The sequence below is a fragment of the Oryctolagus cuniculus genome, chromosome 17, assembly GCF_051225735.1.
Source record: "Oryctolagus cuniculus isolate XC-2025 breed Fujian yellow rabbit chromosome 17, ASM5122573v1, whole genome shotgun sequence".
Classification (NCBI taxonomy): domain Eukaryota; kingdom Metazoa; phylum Chordata; class Mammalia; order Lagomorpha; family Leporidae; genus Oryctolagus; species Oryctolagus cuniculus.
In genome coordinates this window covers 14,387,208-14,407,930 of record NC_142883.1, presented here as the reverse complement: position 1 = coordinate 14,407,930, position 20,723 = coordinate 14,387,208, and the positions used below count along the sequence as shown (strand labels likewise).

The 20,723-nt window shown below is 45.4% G+C and overlaps 1 protein-coding gene across 10 annotated transcripts in view; it reads right to left on the bottom strand.

Annotated features, from left to right (window-relative positions):
* TEX2 (testis expressed 2) overlaps positions 1 to 20,723 on the bottom strand; it is a 124,546-nt gene that overhangs the window by 63,070 nt on the left and 40,753 nt on the right. For 7 of the 10 annotated variants that reach the window (XR_011383425.2, XM_051825828.3, XM_070060473.2 and 4 more), the window contains exon 2: positions 3,195 to 4,857. Coding sequence is in view for 9 of the 10 variants with exons in the window: in XM_051825828.3 (XP_051681788.2) it covers positions 3,195 to 4,832 (1,638 nt within the window). In the remaining variant the exon portion in view is untranslated. Of the gene's footprint in view, positions 1 to 2,304; positions 3,050 to 3,194; positions 4,858 to 8,580; positions 8,815 to 20,723 lie in introns of those variants that run through there. The other 3 variants (XM_089316798.1, XM_089316799.1, XM_070060471.2) reach the window with 2 other exon arrangements.

Sequence of the window (20,723 nt, the reverse complement as noted above, 5' to 3'; positions counted from 1 at the left end):
AAGTCCTTGGGTCCCTGTACCCATGTGGGAAACCTGGAAGAAGCTCCTGGCTCCTGGCTTCAGATCGGCTCAGCTCTAGCCACTGTAGCCGTTTGAGGAGTGAACCAGGAGATGGAAGATCTCTCTCTCTCTCTCCCTCTCTTTCTCTCCCCCTGTAACTGTGCCTTTCATACAAATAAATAAATCTTTTTACAAATACTATTTTTTCTGAGTAGCAGAGAGAGAGAGGGAGGGAGAACTCCTACCCACGAGTTCAACCCCCATATACCCACAATGGCTGGGGCTGGGCCAGGTGAAACTGAGGAGCCTGGAACTCAATCCAGGTCTCCCATGTCAGTGGCAGGGACTTAAGTACTTGAGGCATCACCTGTCATTTCCCAGGGTGCACATTAGCAGGAAGCTGGAATCAGGAGCAGAACTGGGATTCTAATTCAGGAACTCTGATATGAGATGTGGGCATCTTAACTGCTAGGCCAAATGCCTATTCCTGGAGCTAACATTAAGCATCCTTTTTTCTCTGCCAAAGCTGGCACTAACTTATTCAGAGGGTATATAATTCAGGTAGCTACAGCACCACCCTATCAAAAAAGTTTAGCAACCTTGCATCATAAGTCAGTTTGGCTCCACTTCACACATTAATGCTAACCTTAAGGGTGGCACTTCCTCAAAACGCAATGCCAGCTTTTCTTAAAAAGGAAAGGCTCATAATACGCTGCCATGAAAAACAGAAAAAGGGGGCCAGGCTGCAAAATGTATCATCCATCAAACGAACACTGAAAGAGTGCATGAGTATGCATGTGTATGATGTATATACACATTTGTGCAGAAAAAAATTTTTTTCAAAGATTTATTTATTTGAAAGGCAGAATGGGGCTGACACTGTGGCACAGCAGGTAAAGCCACCATCATCCCATATGGGCGCCAGTTAGAGTCCCAGATGCCCCACTTTCAATCCAGCTCTCTGCTAATGTGCCTGGGAAAGCAGCAGAGAATGGATCAAGTCCTTGGGCCCCTGCAACCACGTGGGATACCGGAAGAAGCTCCAGGCTCCTGGCTTCAGATCGGCGCAGCTGTGGCCGTTGCAGCCATTTGGGGAGTCAATCAGCAGATGGAAGATACCCCCTCCCCTCTCTCTCTACCTCTGCCTCTGCCTCTATGTCACTCTCTTTTTTTTTTTTTAATTAATCTTTTGGGGAAGAAAAAAAAAGGAAGAAAAAGAAAAGAAAGGCAGAGTGACGGAGAGGGAGGGAGGGAAAGAGAGTGCTCTTCCATCTGCTGGCTTACTCCCCAAATGGCCACAACAGCCAGGTCTGGGCCAAGCCAAGGCCAGGAGCCAGGAGCTCCATCCAGGGCTCCCATGCGCATGGCAGACACTTGAGTCGCCTGCTGCTGCCTTCACAGGTACATTGCAGGGAAATGGGTTAGAAGTGGAGCAGCTGGGATATGGACCTGGTGGTCTAATATGGGATGCTGGAGTCAGACACGTAGCGGTTTAACCTGCTGGCCACCACAACAGCCCAGAAAAAATTTTTAAATGAGGATATATACACCATTAATAGTAATTCCTTCTTGCTACTATGATAATCATTTTTTAAAAGTTTCATGTGTTTTTTAAGCATTGTGTATTTCTTTTGAACAGGAAAAAAGTCTGATATTAAAAACAAACAGTATTTGAGCCCTGAAAAACCTCTTCCCTTCGTTTTTTTCAATAGAGAGATCATGCTGCCATTTTAACAGCACTCTTATGTAAGCAGAAAAGAAGAAAAACCTATTAATTTAACAGAGAAGACAAACAAGCTTTGAACTTGAAAAGCTAAAGGTTATAATCAATAACTAAGATCTCAAAACTGCTCCAGGGAAACCCAGTTTTTTCCTACACTCCCACTGTGATGCAAAGACTTCTCCAGGCAGGCCCAGGGAGGCACCACGGGGAAGGCAGGAAGAGGCAAACCAAGGCTCCAAATCCCACCTCCATCACTTAATTAAGGGGCAGGAAAGTTGGGACAAATGACCCCTGAGTCTCCTCCTGTGTCTTCAAAAAGTTTGTGGAAAATCAAATTACAAGAGAAGTTTATATTGGTGCAAGAAAACGCATTCAGACATAGTTTTTCATGATATGCCTTTTCCACCAACTTCTAAGTACTCTCATAAAACTGGAAGTATACAACTAGTGAGTGAAGCTGAATAAAACAACTTCGATAAAGCAGAGGTCTGTAAACTTTTCTCACTCCACACCCTTTCTGTACAAGAATACATAAATGCACATGTGCACGTATGGCTTACAAACTACATAAGCTACAACTGTATGTTTTATTTATTTATTTATTTATTCAAGAGACAGAGTATTCAAGAGAAAGACAGACACAGAGAGTTCCTATCTACTAGTTCACTCCCAGACGCGTATAATGGTCAAGGCTGAGCTGAGGGTGAAGCCAGGAGCTGGGAACGTAATCCAGGTGTAGAAACCCAATCACTTGAGCCATCACTGTTGCCTCCTGAGTGCAGCATTAGCAGGAAACTACAGTCAGGAGCTGGAGCCAGAAATCAAATGCAGACATTCCAATACGGGACATGCTTAACCATTGGGCTAAATGCTCACTCCCTGTACTTTTATATGGTGGATATTAGGAAACACACTATAACCAGAAGCCTTTAAAATATGCAAAAATAAATACAAGTTCTGACATCTTCCTGCACCCAGGAGGGTACCCCCAGGAGCCTGACAGGTGCCGCTAAGCACAGAGGAAGTGCGTGGGGGAGGGGAGGGAGCAGCAGTGGTCAATTGCTGATTAACTTGCTTTCCTCTTTCTTCTTTCCTTCTCTGAGATTCCTGTATTTATAACCCATCTCCAGGATCTCAAGAATATCTAACCCTAACAGGCCCAGCTATAACAAATCCTCCGCAAGGTGCAATCCCTGGCAACTTCGCAGACTGAAACAAGAACCAGACGTAGATGCTCTCTAGAGCTAGGGAGATCTCTGAACAAGCACTTGGTGAATCGGCAAAACCCAAGCCGGAAGGAGGTTCTCGGAGCAGTCTCTTGGGTGCCTGGAGAATGAAGAGACCCCAAAGTCTTTTAAAAACACTGTGCCAAAACTTTTAACCATGATCCAGAAAATGAAGCTAGATCTAACATAGGGCTGTATGGGAGGGGCACACGTACCATCCAGCGGCTGGGGTGGGGTGGGCTTACCTTCAGGATTTCGGGTTCTTTGATATCCAGAGATCTTGTGTTCCAGTGCTGCAGATGCTTCCGTAACTTGTGATGTTTATGAGCACTTGGTGGTGTAAAAAACCAAATCACGCAAACCGCAGTCATGAAGCCTAGGCCAACCCCCAGGAGGAGGCCGCTCACGTAGTGGGGAAGGGGGAGGATGAGGTACGCATAGACACACATTATAAAGAAGCCCAGCGTCTTCACCGGCAACTCGGGGTGCTGCCCGGCAACATCGGCCTCATCTTCACTGTCGAGAGCCGCGCCTTCATCCGCAAGCACCTCTGGCTGGACAGAGACGTCTGGGGGTTTGTCCACTTTACTGTCCCTGTCTGTGTCCAGGTCAAAGTCCTCGGTGTACAGCTCACAGAACTCTTCATCCTCTTTGCTCACCAAGGCCGACAAGGAGCACTTCTCAAGGACCAGAGAACTCGTCTTCAGGCCCAAGTCCTTCAAGCTGCTCACCTGGCAACTTTTCGGTTCAGCCTCTCTCGGGGGCTCCTCGAGGGCCTTTGTGAGGTCACCCCTGGGGATGTTGGAATCGCTTCCATAGCCCTCGCCCTCGGAGTCCCCCTCCTCCTCCTGGATGCTGTAGTTATTGCTTTCCAGGTGCCCGTTCAAACTGGACAGGTTGGAGAGCTCGGAAGCACTTGAAGATAAGGCTTTGGGCCGATGGCTGCCACTTTCTTCCCCTATAATTTTACTAAGGAGCTGAAAAGGCTCATATATGACTTCAGAAAGGCGGCGTTTAGTGTCTTCAATTTTAGCCTCCATTTCGGGCACTTTAAAAAAAGAGCGGGTGTCAGAAGGAGAGGTCAGTGGGGAGGAAGGTGCAGTTTTGGAATCTCCACCTGTGTTCCGGGGCTGTGTGAACTGCTTGAACAGGTGCAGATTCAGTTTGGAGTCAGGTGGCTTATAGGACACGGCATCCGACTCCTGCCTGGAAGTATCTGTGGACAGAGACTTGACCAATGTCTTCATCAAGTGCCTGTGCCTTGGGGGGTGTGGGGATTCTTTTGGCTCCACCTCGGTAGACAGGGACTTCACAAGGCTCATAAAGGGTTTTGCGCTAGAAAGGGTGGAGGATGAGGCACTGGATGAGAGGACAGGAGACTTGGAAGGAGAGGACAGTGGGGAGGAAGAACTGGTTTTCTGCTCAGAGAGGGATGACACGCTGGGAGAGCTGGCTAAGGGCCCCGACGAGGATGACCCTGGGGACAGAGCCAATGGCACTGTACTTAATACTTGTGCTGCTGGAGGAGGCTCCAACAGCTTTACAGTGTTCTCGGAGACGGGCAAAATGGCAGGGGCCTGGGACACGGACAGTCCATCTGCCAGGATGGGAGAGGCAGCAGGGCCCGCGAGGTCATGGCCACCCTGGGGTTCAAGATAGAGGTCTTCCTTGGCTTCGAGAGCTGTTACAATGCTTTGGTCGTCTAGCCCCTCGGCGAGGTATTCCCTAAACTCCTCCTCCTCTTCCTCCTCCTCCTCCCCAGATGCCAAGAAGTGAATGGCGATGGTGTCTCGGGACACAGACCTCTGCACGTGCACTTTGGGGGCTGATGGTTTTGGCATGTCAATGGTTTTCTCGGCATGGCGACCATTCAGACTTGTCATTGCCAGCTTCACAAGGGCTCAGGCTCTGTGGAAACAGTGAGAAAACCTGAAGTCAGATGGCAGTTTCTCCACGGGAGACACTGTCACTTGTGGATGGGAACATGGACGAAGCTCAGCTTAAATGATGATTATGCTTCTACTTGGCAGAGGACCACTGCTTTGCACTTGAGCAGGTTTAATGGTTTAATTTTCACCAGATAAATTCCAGTTAAGCATTTTTTGTGAGCAAACGACACACCAGCATTATAAACTGTTCTACTTCACAACATCTGAATAATTGTTTCTTCCCCTTTTTGCTGGCTCATTTCTATCAGTAATTCTCTATTTCAAGACTTGTAATTCCTGAACAACAGAAGTTACCAGCAGGACAAAATGCAGCATCCTTGTGATTCTGAGATCTTGCAACAAAAATTTCACCAAAGGTCTTCTAGCAGTAACAAGCTAACTTGCAGGGGGTGTGGGTTCCACTGCAATTTTCACAGCAATCCTAAGGGTCGTTTGGCTGCATATCCCCTCCAGTACTAATATATCTTGCCACTACAAGTAAGTAGCAAAGCATCTAATTATGGAAATCTATAAACAAATTGCATGACTTGCTGGCTTTTTTATTCTCCAAATGGTAGGTACCAGAAGGCCTGCTATATAGGCAGCCACAAAGAGATGGCCACATTCTGAGGCTTCAAGAAAAAGCAAAGTCCTTTTTAGGCTGAATCCAAGATTGAAATGGCAGGACAAGGAAGAATAATGCTGTAATCCACCATCAGCCAAGAATTCTACAGTGCTATGGTGAGACATGGAAGCACTATTTCTACCATGGTAGTGAGATGGAGAGACACATACACCTGCAAAAATCGGGAGCAAAACACAAGATGCCAAGCCCATCTGTGACATCCAGGACATTACATCTCTCCTTATTCACTTCCGGTACATTTACTGGGTACCAAGCATCCTGTTAGGCCTTATACGATGGAAATTAACCTCACAATGTGGGCAGAGACCTTGTCAAATGAGCTAAGGCACAGGGCAAACTGGCAGTTCTGAGTAGAGTGAGACCCATGGAGGCCGCACACCTGCTCAGCCTCCTAAACTGATGGACAGGTTGTGTGGGATGGGTATGTTAGGAAGAGGGAAGTGACAAGGGCAGGAACATGAACACGGGCATGGTCTGTTCAGCTACATGGCTCTATGCTCTGCCTCCAGGTCATAGGGGTGTTGGTGGGCAGGTGGAGACCAACAAGTACAGAGAGGCATCATGGGTGAGTGAAAAGAGCACCCACTGTGGGACTTGGCAATAAGGTTTCTGGTACTCACTCTTTTTTTTTTTTTTTTTCTTTCCCAAATTTGACAGGCAGAGTTAGACAGTGAGAGAGAGAGACAGAGAGAAAGGTCTTCCTTCCACTGGCCCACCCCCCAAATGGCTGCCACGGCCAGCACACCGCACCGATCTGAAGCCAGGAACCAGGTGCCTCTGTCCTGGTCCCCCATGTGGGTGCAGGGGCCCAAGCACCTGGGCCATCCTCCACTGCCCTCCCGGGCCACAGCAGAGAGCCAGACTGGAAGAGGAGCAACCAGGACCAGAACCCGGCGCCCATATGGGATGCTGGGGCCACAGGCAGAGGATTAACCAAGTGAGCCATGGTGCCAGCCCCTCTGGTACTCACTCTTTTTCTGGCTGGCTCTGTGGGAGCTTGATCAAGCCACAACCTCTCTAGGTCTCTCAATCTTCATCTGTAAAATGAGGATCTAAAGTCCCTTCCTAAGTGAAAACCCCACCTGTTCATGTTACAGCAGACTGTACACAAGCCAACACAATACACTTGCAAGAACCCAACATAGATGATCAGCATGATGTTGGCTTTTTCCTTAATTTGAAGAACACATTCATTTAAGTTTTCTACCAAATAATGATCAAAAATGCTGGCAACTAATACCACCAATGGTGGGTGGGCAGTAGGGACACAGGGAAGCAGCAATCCAGAGCACTCGAGGAGGTCCTCCAGTGCAGATGAGGCTGACAGGACAAGGGCCCAGCCACAACACGGACACATCTACAACTACACATTTTCAGTGTCAAGTACCTGAGAGAAATCACTAAAAGCTTCCTAACAAGGTTTTGCTCATGCTCATTCGTGACCCTCAGGCTCTCCTATCCCTACAGAACCCTACAAAAAGGAAAGCTCTCACTCAACCAAACCAAACAATTTAAATCCAGGAACTGGTGGCAGCTAGAAAAACACGGCCTTGAGCCAGAATAATCCTCCCCTGTTATCTTTAAGCCAACAGGTCTGGAGGCTCAGCAAGGAAGAAAAATCCAGGAGCAACACATGTTTTTCATTTCACTGTCACTGAGTTTTACAATGGTAATTTTAAAAGAAAATTATAGGGGTAATTTAAAAAGAAAGTTTGCTACTTGATAATTCTCGGTAGGCTGCAAAGCAAACTCATTTAAATGGCTTTAATATCACAAAGGCTGATATGTAATGCTCTGTGTTATGAGACTGCTTCACGGATGGCCGTGGCTACAAGTGAAGGTAACTGGGCACAATTCCAAGTACAAAGTACACAATTTTGAGGCTGAACAGGGTGAGTCAGTCCTTTGGAAAGCAAGGCAAGAGTGGAAAGACCTGACTGTATGAGGGTGGGATAGCCAGGGAACCAGAGCACAAAGTCAGGCCCAGCCAAGGCTAATGGGTAAACAGAAGTGCACCCAGAGGGCCTATGGTTTCAGCCAGAACCCTGAGAACAAACACCAGCACCTGTTCAGAAAGCTGGGTTATTTTTTGTGCAGCGGCTACCAGGGTCTACTTGCCCAATCCTCCTCCTCATGGCCAGGCCCCTGACCTGCCTGTGAAAGGGACTTTTGCTATCTTTGATCAGATGTCTCATAGTCTGTGTCAGTCAACAAGGCCCGAGCTGGGGCCCATGGAGAGCTGGGCACCAGGCAGACACACAGGCACAGGTAGTCTGGCTCACCAACTCTACTGTCTCTCTAGGGCTTAAACAGCAGCTTCAGGGGTTCACAGTCAATGCCATCAAATACACAGTGACCAAAGTCTGGCTCCACCGTCCTAATTTTTTTTCTTTTTTCTGAAATAAGCCAGGTAAGGCTCAAGCATCACTATCACTCTTTAAATACAATAAAACCTCAGGGCCGGTGCTGTGGTGTAGTGGGTAAAGCCACTGGCTACAGTGCCAGCATCCCATATGGGTGTCAGTTCATGTCCTGGCTGCTCCACTTCCAAGTCAGCTCTTTGTCATGGCCTGGGAAAGCAGTAGAAGATGACCCAAGTCTTTGGGCCCCTGCCCCCGTGTGGGAGACCTAGAAGAAGCTCCTGGCTCCTGGCTTCAGAGGGGTGCAGCTCGGGCCCTTGCGGCCAATTGGGGAGTGAACCAGCAGATGGAAGACCTCTCTCTCTTTCTCTCTGCCTCTCCTCCTCTCTCTGTGTAACTCTTTCAAATAAATAAATAAATAAATAAATAATAAATACCTCTACGTCTCTGCTCATGTACAAAACAAGGAGTTTAGATGGGAAACGAAGGCTGCTCCTAAGACCAAAATCACTGGATAATTGAGTGTTCATGGGTTCTACACAGGCCAGCAGGAGGTCATTCCCTCCTCCTCTTCTTGTGGACCACTACCGGTCCCCTCTTCTCTGACAGCCCAATGGCTGACTGCCAGGAACAAGAGAACCAACCTCTCCCACAGTCCCAGCCTCGCAGGACAGCCAAGGCCAAAAGGAAAGAGTACCTGATCAACACGGTTTGTCCAAGGGCACAGCGCTGACCGGCTGTGGGAGGACAGTCAGACATGGCTTGCTGACACCTTCGCCAGGTGACCTACTCATGGCAGCATGCTGCCTCCTCCAGCAAGTCACATGTGACCCTCATTCCTGGCCTTGGTATCCACCCTCTGCTTGGTCACGGACAGCCTGCCCACCAGCTGAGAGCTCTGTTTTCAACCTGCAGCACATGAGCAGCCACCCTGAGAAATAAAAAGGGTCTCATTACCCATCTGACAACCAAGCGCCATAAAAAATGACAAGCTCCAGCTTTCTACCACAAGCTAAATTACTGCCAGGATAGAGGGAGGAAGGGAAGGTGGGAGAGAGAGAATGAGACAGAGGGAGAGGGAGAAAGGGGGAGGGCGAGGGAGAAAGAGAGAGAGAGAGAGCATGAGACAGAGGGAGAGGGAGAAAGGGGGAGAGCGAGGGAGAGATAGAGAGAGAAGGAGAGACAGAATGAGACAGAGGGAGAGGGAGAAAGAGAGAGAGAGAAACAGAGAGAGAGAGAGAGAGAGAGAGAGAAACACTTTTCCTCAAGCCTTCAAAGTACCAAGAAAGGAAATATCCTTTCCTACAGTTCTCTGTCTTCCAAAGCAGACCACAGCCCTGGGGTTTTAACTCTGACCTCTACATCCTGTGGGGGGAGGGCCTAACGCTTACATGGACTGTGTTTAAGCAAAAATTCTGACACCATCACAAGTGGTGCTAGAGATGAATCACACCCAGGCCCAGAACGGATGGGGGTGGCAGAGGCAGAGTGGAAAACAGACCTGGAGTCTGGTGCCTGGGAGGACAGGCTCCACTATCAGGCCTACCATTCTGCTAAAACAATTAACAATGAACACAGCATTTTTAAAAAATCTGAAAAACTGTAAGCTTTGACAACCAAGCAAGAAATAACCAGGCAAAAACACAGGAAAATGGGGACCCAGAGAGCTGAGATGTAAAGAAACCACGTTTGCCCGCCATGCTCTGGCTGATGCTGACAATCTGGAACCTTCCATTTAATGGCCTCCTGGTGTACTAACTAGAGACTCCCACAATAAGCTGGGACCTCAAAGGGATACTCTGCTCAGTAACAGGTGAACCAAAGCAAACCAGCCCTCCCTTAGACTGGAGGCTGAGGTTTGCCTCCTCTGAAAGAGCCAGAGAATCTCAACTATGAAGTCCCTTCAGGATGGGCTCGGACTGGGAATATCCCAGGGGCCTGGCAGAGGCAAACACAAAGCCTCCCCCTCCCAGAGGTCTCGAGTTAGTTCTACAAATACTTTTTCAAATATAGGGGAAAGCACTTATAATGGTAACCACGCAGACAAAAAACAAGACTGAGGGCCAGCAGAGACAAAAGATGACAGAAAAAAAAAGACTTCAAGACAGGGCCATCAAGCACAGACCCAAAACAAGCATGCTCAGGACGAGCTCAAAATACGGAGGGAGAATTATAGGTAGCTATCTGAACTGAATGGCAGGAAAGAATGGGAAAGAATGGAACAGAGCAGCGTGAAAGACAGGGGAGAGAGAGCACACGAGTCCAGACTGGGGCAGCTGCTATAGATTTGAACCGGCTAGCTTCTGTGATGACAGGCAGAAATGAAAACAAAGTGTGGTGGGTATAGCAATGCCCCACCACCACACACACACACCTCAAAGACATCAGCATTCTAATTCCCAAACCTGTGAACACGTTACTTTCAATGGCAAACAGGATTCTGTAGATGGCAGCAGGTGTCAGAAGACAGAACAACATGGGAGCAGTGGTCAGAGGGAAGCAAGGAATCGGCACAAGCCAAGAGAAGCAGGTAGCCTCTTGACACAGGAAAAGGCAAGGAAACACAAGCTGCCCCAAGCCTCCACACCTTGATCTGAGGACTTCTCACCCCAGAGAACAGCACAAGGCTGTGTGCTGTCCTATAGGAGCAACAGGAAACTAACACAGGGCAGTATTTGCAACATTCTCAGGCATTGAACTCTCTCTGTTGAGTAATCAGGGCACATTTCCAAAGAAGGAACCGAGTGTTACATAGACTAGTGGTCACTGTCCAAAGTGTTAGAACAATATTGTGACACTTCTCTATTAATAAGGATCACAGTGACTCATTCCCTGTGAAATACTATGAACTTTCCACTACTTACTAAAGTGAGTGTAAGGAAGCTACAGGTTAAAAGGAAAGGTTCATAAGAAAAACAGAGGAACAAGCAAAGGAATGACTTGGCTTATTTTTCAGAATCAAAAGTTCACCTTACATGCAAAAGAAAGAAGTTGGACCCTTATACCACATACAAAAATTAACTCAAAATGATCAAAGATCTAACATAAGACCTAAAACTAGGGGAAGCTGTTGTGATACATCATGTTCATCCTCTAGGGAGTCCACATCACATATGCAAGTGCTGGTTTGTTGAGTCCTGGCTACTCAGTGCCTCCGACCCAGCTTCTTGATAATGCACATGGTAGACAGCAGAAGATGGCCCAAGCATTTGGGTCCCTGCCACTCTCATGGGAGACCAGAATGGAGTTCCAGGCTATTGTAGGAATTTGGGGAGTGAGCCAGTATAGAATGATTGATCTCTCTTGGTCTCTCTGTCTTTCTCTGTGTCCCTCTGTCTTTCAAATAAAATGAAAATAAATAAATATATTTTAAAAAAACTATTAGAAGAAAGCATAGAGAAAAAGGTTATTATACTGGATTTGGCAATTTCTTGGATGTTGCCAACAGCCCAGGCAACAGAAATAAAAACAGATAAAATGGATGGCATCAAGATAGAAAACTTCTGTGTATCAAAGGACACAATCAACAGAGTGAAAAGGTAGCTTATGGAATAGATTATTTGCAAATCACATATCTGTTAAGGAGTAACAATCCAAAATATATAAAGAACCCCTAAACCTCAACAACAAAATAAACCAATTTAAATAGAGGCAAACCTGTTTATCTCTGTCTCTCACATATTCTTTTAAAGATTTATTTATTTTATTTTAAAGGCAAAGAGAAAGGAAGAGAAAGAGAGATCCTCCAGCTACTGGCTGACTCCTTAAATGACCACAATGGCAGGGGCTAGGTCAGGCTGAAGCCAGGAGCCTGGAACTACATCCAGGTCTCCCACGTGAGTAGTGGACCCCTATGCACTTGGGTCATTTTCAACTGCTTTCCAAGGCACACTGGCAGGGAGCTGGATGGAAAGTGGAGCATCTGCGTCTCAAACATGTGGAATGCTGGTATCACAGGAGACAGCTTAACCCATTGTACCACAACACCAGTCTACAAGTAAATAAATTTTTTAAATCATTTATACAGACCATCTTGAATTATTTATTTTCATTCTATTTAGTAGGCAGAGAGACACAGAATGATAGATCTTCCATTCACTAGTTTGCTCTCTATAAATGCCCACTGGATCCAAGATGGAGTTTCCCACACGGGTGACAGGGACCCAAATACTACAGATATCACCTGCTGCCTCCCAGGGTGCATGTTAGCAGGAAGCTAGAACCAGAAACAGAGCAGGAACCCAAACCTAGGCACTGAGATAAGGGATACAGGTATCCTAAGCAGAATCTTAACCACTGCGCTAAACATCCACCCTTTCTCAAATAAAAAATATATGAAAAAATTTTTTAAAAGACAAAGGAATTGAGTAGACTTTTCTCCAAAGATATACAAATGGCCAACAAGTACATGGAAAGGCACTTCACATCACTAATTACTGGGGAAATGTAAATTAAAACCACAATGAGGTATCACCTCACACCCACTAGGATGGTTACAATTAAAGAAGTGTCGGCAAGGATGCAGAAAACTAGAACCCTTCTGCGCCGCTGGTGAGACTGTGCAATGGTACAACTGCTATGGAAAACAGTACATAGTTGCCTCAGAAAGTTAAAAATAAAACCCCATATAATCCTTCAATGTCACTTTGGGTATATAGAATGAAGAAGAATGAAAAGCAAGGTCTTGAGGACTTACTTGCAGGCCAAGGTCATAGCAGCATTATTCACAACAGTCAGAGGGCACAAGTAATCTAATCATCTATGGACAGATAAATGGACAAACACAATGTGACACATACACACAACAAATACTCGTCAGCCTTTTGGCATGGTGCATTGCAGCAAGATACCAGCATCCCATATGAACACCAGTTCAAGTTCTGGCTGTTCCACTTCCAATCCAATTCCTTGCTATCATGCCTGAGAAAACAGAAGAAGATGGCCCAAGTATTTGGGCTCTTGCCACCCATGTGGGAGACCTAGAGGAAGCTCCTGGCTCCTGGTTTCCGCTAGCCCAGCCCTAGTTGTGGTTATTTTGGGTGTGAACCAGTGGATGGAAGATGTTGCTCCCTCTCTGTCTCTCTGTAACTCTGCCTTTCAAATAAATAAACAAATCTTAAAAAAAAACCTTGGGAAATCCTGTCACATGCTACCACGTGGTTGAGCCTTCAGGACATTCTGCTAAGTGAAACAAGCTTGTCACAGAAAGACAAATACTGTCTGAAACTGCTTATAGGAAGCCTCTGAACAGTCAACTTCACAGAAACAGAAAAGTAGGGTGGGGTCTGTAATCAGAGGCTGGGGATGGAGGAAACTGGGAGCTGTTTAACACACAGTTTCAATTTTGTAAGATGAAAAAATTATGGAGATTGGTTGCACAATGCAAATATACCAAACCTGAACTGTAAAAATAATTAAGACAGTAAAACTGTTACATGTATTTTGCCATAAAAATATTCCACTCTTAAAATCTTTGCAACGTAAAAATTTAATATCATAGGGGCCGGCGCCTTGGCTTACTTGGTTAATCCTCCATCTGTGGTGCCGGCATCCCATATGGGCACCAGGTTCTAGTCCCAGTTGCTCTTCTTCCAGTCCAGCTCTCTGCTGTGGCCTGGGAAGGCAGTGGAGGATGGTCCAAGTGCTTGGGAAGAAGCACTTGGCTCCTGGCTTCAGATTGGCGCAGCTCCAGCCGTAGCAGCCATTTGGGGAGTGAACCAACAGAAGAAAGACCTTTCTCTCTCTCTCTCTCTCTCTCACTGTCTATAACTCTACCTGTCAAATAAATTTTTAAAAAATTTAATATTATAAGCTATTTATCATACTAACTAAAATTATTCCATTTAAATGCCTCACATGGTTCTCTAGTGTTTGCACAGTGTGATTAAGTTCTAAGATTACAGATACGAATATATTTATGCTCCCATACTTTAAAAAAAACTAATTTATTTGAAAGGCAGAGAGAAGGAGAGAGAGAGAGAGATCTCATCTGTTGGCTTACTCTCCAATACCCACAAAGCCAGGGCTGAGCCAGGTCAAAGCCAGGAGCCTGGAACTCAACCTAGGTCTCCCACATGGGTAGCAGGGACCCAGTCACTAGAGCCATCATCACTGCTGCCTTCCAGGGTGTACATTAGCAGGAAGCTGCAGCCAGAAGGAGAGCAGAGGCTCCAACACGAGAACTCTGATTTGGGATGCAGGTTTCCCAAGTGGCATCTTTTTTTTTTTTTAATGGAATTTTTTTTGTAAAGATTTATCCACTTATTTGAAAGGCAGAGTTACAGAGAGGCAGACACAGAGGCAGAGAGAGAGAGAGAGAGAGAGAGAGAGAGAGAGGTCTTCCATCTGCTGGTTCACTCCCCAGATGGCTGCAACGTTGGAACTGGGCCAATCCAAAGCCAGGATCCTGAAGCTAGAGTTCTCCCACATGGATGCAAGGGCCCAAGCGCTTGGGCCATCCTCTACTGCTTTCCCAGGGCCATAACAGAGAGCTGGATCAGAAGTGGAGCAGCATGGATTCGAACCGGCACCCATATGGGATGCCAGTATTGCAGACCAGTGCTTTAACTCACTGTGCCACAGCGCCGGCTTCCCCAGGCGGCATCTTAACCAATGTGCTAAACACCCACCCCAGTGCTTCCACACTTCTAGGGGAAGGCTATCCAGAGCCAAATGTTCTCCGAACCTTTTCCTTACTCAGGTGTGTCCGGAAAGCAGGATGCCTCACACTGTGCTGTTGATGTATCTTTCCTAAGGACTTCACCACAATTCTCCATTAAAGTTACTATCCCTACATGTATAAAAAAGTTCACTTCTCACCAAGACACAGAAAGCCTCTATGAGGGTTTTTGTCTCCAGAATTTGTGTAGTATTCTGTTCTACCTACACTACAAATTAGAAACAAATCGATGGCTTCCATCTAACTTGAACTCATAAAAAACAAAGGCATTAATGGTAGGCTTTTGGCTTCATGGTTAAGATATCCACATCCTGTATCGGAGTGCCTGTGTTCAACACCCTGCTCCTGCTCCTGCCTCTCAGCTTCTTGCCAGTATAGACCCTCAGAGGTCTGTACTATTTACATCCTATTTACTTGGCCCAACCCAGACTACCCCAGACATCTGGGGAGTAAACCAGTGGACGGTGGACAGGAGTGCTCTATTTCTCTGCCTATCAAATATATTAGTTAAAAAAAAAATTAAAAAACAGCAACAGCCTCAAACAGGAGCCAACTGTCTTCCCTATTCATGAGCTATCAATATCAGTGGAGTCATGGAGTATACCAAAATATCAATGAAATGCACTTCTAGTCATCCAAAAAGGTTAGCATCATTAATTAAGCCATGAAATGCAATCAACAATAAATCAGACTGTACAGGAAAAATGAACAGCTATTTCAAGACTCAATGTTGGCATTTATTAACTCAGAGATAACAGCCTCTTTGAAGTTGGCTTTTTTATTTTCTTGGGCTAATTTTCTAATTAAAACTGTCCTTCTACCTCCAGCTGTATTTGAAATGATTCGGTCCTGGGATCCTACAACCAGAGTCAAAAAAAGAAGACAGGTCCTTCTTGGCACTCAATTATCACAAACACATCATCTTGGTTCTCCCACATGAGGCCAGACAGTAATGTGGTTATTATTATTATTATTATCATTTTTTGTTTCTAGTTTATATACTAGCTTAGAGGACGTGCTGGGGTGGGGGAGGCAGGGAGGGAAGAAAGCAATTTTGATTGAAAACAGCACCAGCCTCCAGATAGAGCACAGTAATAATAGTGTTTTAAGAAACATGCCTAGCTTGGAATACACTTCATTTCTCAGGCGCATCTTCAATCCTTCAAAGTCATTACTGGAATTCTTTGTCTCTATAAATCCAGCCTGTTAGACATTTGCAGCCTCTGAACAAGCTTGCATGTGGACATTTGATGTGTGAGTGCCATCTGCCAACCTGGGCTGTGCCAGTCAATAGCTTTAAGTCAAAAACTTCTTTTTCAGAGGAAAAAAAAGGCTGCATTTCACTGCAGAGCGTGTCCTAACACATCTTATCTTACACTGTTTAACTGGAGGTGATTTTCTCAAAAGGGAAGGAAGGAGACCTGAAGATTCTATTTTTCTGCTTTGATACCACGGAGGCAACAGCAAATCTGGTTAAAACTAACCATAGTAGGAAGGTCTGACTTAGCCTAAAAACCTCAAGCACATCTTAACAGCTATTCCTTGACTCATTTACAGTCAGGGAGCCAGCTGAGAATCGCCTTCAGTTATTTAAATCTGTTAATACTTCACCTCACAAACAAAAATCAATACTGACAACATGGGTAATGAACTAGCTCTTAGATTCGTTTAAAAAAAAAAAAAAAAAAAAGACAGAAGTCTGCTTTCAGCACAAGCACTTCAGACCTCAACCATGAGATACTCAGAGCTCCTCTCCCATGCATTACTGGGTTCCCAGACTCACATGTCCCCCCAGCACAGCCGGTCCTGCACCACCATCAACACAAAAGCGGGTTTACACCGCTAATAAACCAGCAGGTCCACCTCCTTCCCCCACCTATCAGGAGGAAGGCCCAGGAAAAATGCCACACCCCAGAGAGAAACGACATGCAAAAGCATCAATACCTTGAGAATTCTTATAGACTGCTGATGGTTTGAATAAAGAAATCTAATTCAATTCACAGAAACTCATTCAAAACCAGATCATAGCCGGCGCCGTGGCTCAATAGGCTAATCCTCCACCTTGCGGCGCCGGCACACCGGGTTCTAGTCCCGGTCAGGGCGCCGGATTCTGTCCCGGTTGCCCCTCTTCCAGGCCAGCTCTCTGCTATGGCCAGGGAGTGCAGTGGAGGATGGCCCAGGTGCTTGGGCCCTGCACCCCATGGGAGACCAGGAAAAGCACCTGGATCCTGGCTCCTGCCATCGGATCAGCGCGGTGCGCCGGCTGCAGCGGCGGCCATTGGAGGGTGATCCAACGGCAAAGGAAGACCTTTCTCTCTGTCTCTCTCTCTCTCACTGTCCACTCTGCCTGTCAAAAAAAAAAAAAAAAAAAAAAAAAAAATAAACCAGATCATGCCTTCAGCACAACCATACAAGGCCTGGTGAGGTGGTATCATTCACTTACGGGGAAAGTCAAGGAGACTACAGGCAGATAGAATAAAATGACATCTACATGAAAGCAAAAAATACCTAGAATAAGTGATGAAAACTCAGGACAAGTGCATCCAAATCAGATGGTACTAAAGAAGTCTGGGAATAACCTACTTCCCTTTAGCAGAAAAGTCATGTATGTGACTTCGAAGGAGAAGATTTTGAGGAAAGAATATCGCAGCATATGGAAAGGCACCAACGTGGGAACCAGTGGTTTGCACAAAGGGGCCCTAAAAATTAGGTCAGCTACAGTTGCTGCATTGGAGAATGAGAAAGGAAGAGTTTGATCCAGCTCTCCCATGTGGTGGTAGGGGCCCAAACACTTGAGCCATCTCCGCAGCTCTTTCCAGGCCTTTAGTAGGGAGTTGGTTGGGAAGTGGAGCAGCCAGGGCACAAAGTACAGCCCATATGGGATGCTGGTGTCACAAGTGGCAGCTTTACCTGCTACACCACAATGTGGGCTCCCAAATGTTTTAAAGTTTATTTATTTTTATGTATTTAAAAGGCAGAGAGAGATTAAACCAGTAGATGGGAGTACTCTCAGCTCACCTCTGCCTCTCAAATAAACAAAACATGTTTTAAAAATTAAAAAAGTCAAATTCTTCAAAGCAAATGCATTCCAAGTGACTAAGAAATCGGGTTTTAATCACAGACTACTAGTTTATCTCTGTAGGAGAAATTCATTCCAAGTGGCAGAGTAAACCTTCCCCTTAACAAGGACTCTCTTACAATCCTTCCTGAGGTCTTCAATGGTCAAATTTAGGAAAGCATTTTCAATACTTCCCAAGTATGTGAATAAATTTCACATAGCCAATAAACAAACAAACAAGCACCACCTTACAAAAAAAATGAGAATAGGAAGACAACTGATGAAACAATATCTATTGTCAAACACACTCGTAAAAATACATGTGGTGCTGGAAACAGCACAGTGCAACAAACCCTTACACAACAGAACACAGTCAAATAGAATCTTTTCTGAAAATAATGTTGCAGTAACTATTAAACATCACAGCAACTGGAAGAGAGGAGCTGGGAGGCCCCAAACATAAATGATAGAGACAGGGCCGGTGTTGTGGCACAGCCAGTTAAGCCGCCGCCTGCAGTGCCGGCATCCTGCGTGAGCTAAGGATTCATGTCCCAGATTCAAATAAAAACAAACAAATCTTTAAGAAAAGAGTTAAGGATATAGAAATGCCAACTGCCTTGACTACATGTGCTGAAATACTATTCTATATCCCACACACAAAAAATAGTATGTTACTTGAAAAATGAAACAAAACATTTAAAAAAGATAAGCACCAAAACGTTCATATCCATTTTCACATCAGGCAAAGAAAAGGAAGGGAGATATTAGTTTTCTCTATATAACAGGATTATCAGTAAGCTTTATAATTTTATATGCTATTTTTAGATATTGCCAAATACTTTTGTGATCTAGAAAAAAAAGTAAACATATGTCAATCCTTAAAATATAATATTCAGGGATGGCGTGGTGGCACAACAGGTTAAAGCCCCAGCCTGCAGCAACAGCATCCCATATGGGCGCTGGTTCAAGTCCCAGCTGCTCCACTTCCAATCCAGCTCTTTGTTATGGCCTGGGAAAGCAGTAGATGATGACCCAACCCTACCCCCCTACCCCCTACAGTTTACCACAATAAAACTAAGGCAGAGAAAAATTCATGTTATAAAACAGGGACACACTGTATGTATGTAGCTAGGTAATCGGCTTTTATGCCCAAGATCACCTACTGAAGTAGCACACAGCTCCGGCTGTTGCGGCCATCTGGGGAGTGAACCATCGGATGAAAGATCTCTCTCTCTCTCTCTCTCTCTCTGCCTCTCCTCTGTGTAACTCTGACTTTCAAATAAATAAATCTTATAAAAATACAAAATAAAAACCCCATTGCTTTGAGCTCATTGTTTTAAAAAAAATTTTAAAAGATGAACAAGGAAAGTGAAATTCTCTCTCCCTCCCCTGAATACCAACTGTTCAGAATACATCCTTCCAGACTTTTGTATGCATTTAAAAACATGCACAAACACGCACACATGCAGTTGTTTTTGTGTTTACTCAAATGAGACTGTATTATCCATACTGCTTTACAATTTGTTTTTCACTTATTATTTCTTGGACATGAAGCTCTTAATCATTTTCTTTATAGCTTTGGATATTGTAGCTTCCCCATTCCACCAGTGTAAAAAGCATCAGTCTTTGAAATCTTTTTAGAAAATATTAGCAACAGTGCAGGTAACACATAATTGCTACCATTTTTCTGTACAAGGATTGAAATTTTAACTTTAGAAAAACAGAGTAACATGGACAATCATTTCTCTGTATTTTCTAACTATAATTAACAATGAAACATTTGGATTTTTTTCCCTTCCAAATCATATTAGTAAATTGGAAAACCTAGTTTACACATCAGAATCCATTAGGCTCTGCTAATCACCCAGCTTCTCCGTGTGAAGAAAGCATTTCAGGTCATTCTTCATAATTTGAGAAAACTCTTTGAGATCTCAAAGAGCAAAAAACAATTGCCTTTCTTTTTTTTTTTAATCAGAAACGCTAATTTTTTTTAATTTTTTTATTATTATTTTCTTTTTGACAGGCAGAGTGGATAGTGAGAGAGAGAGAGAGACAGAGAGAAAGGTCTTCTTTTGCCGTTGGTTCACCCTCCAATGGTCGCTGCGCTGCGACCGTCATATCGCGCTGATCCGAAGCCAGGAGCCACGTGCTTCCCCTGGTCTCCCATGCGGGTGCAGGGCCCAAAGACTTGGGCCATCCTCCACTGCACTCCCTGGCCACAGCAGAGAGCTGGCCTGGAAGAGGGGCAACTGGGACAGAATCTGGCGCCCCGACCAGGACTAGAACCCCAGGGTGCCGGTGCTGCAAGGCGGAGGATTAGCCTATTGAGCCGCGGCGCCGGCCAGCTAATTTTTATACAGGCTTAAACCTTGATACAGGTGGACTTAATCTTGACACAGGGCAGTAAAATCTGCTAAGTGTAATCTCATATTAGAATTTTATTTTAGAAGGTAATTTTTTTTAAATAAAAGAGTCAGGTTTGAGAGGTGTGAGTTCATGGGGTATGTATGTGTGTAGGGAGTATGAGAGACAAAGGAGGTGCTGTGGAGGAGGAGAGAGAAGACATGGTGGAAGGTTTCCAGAGGCCCTGTGTGAGCTGGCTCCCAAATACTTGATAAGCTGATAGTAGAGATGGAGTAGGAAGTACACTCTAAGTGGAGAACCAAGCCTAAGAAAGGAGAAGTAGGCCGGCGCCGCGGCTCACAAGGCTAACCCTCCACCTGCGGCGCCGACACCTCGAGTTCTAGTCCCGGTTGGGGTGCCAGTTCTGTCCTGGTTGTTCCTCTTCCAGTCCAGCTCTCTGCTGTGGCCCAGGAAGGCAGTGGAGGATGGCCCAAGTGCTTGGGCCCTGCACCCCATGGGAGACCAGGAGGAAGCACCTGGCTCCTGGGTTCATAATGGCACAGCATGCCAGCTGTAGCAGCCATTTGAGGGGTGAACCAATGGAAGGAAGACCTTTCTCTCTGTTTTGCTCTCTCATTGTCTAACTCTGCCTGTCAAAAAAAAAAAAAAAAAAAAAATAGAAAGAAAGGAGAAGCAAAGCAGCCAAGAAACTCAAGGTCAGGTTCAAGACCTGCAAGGTCAGGAGACAATGCACTCCTGG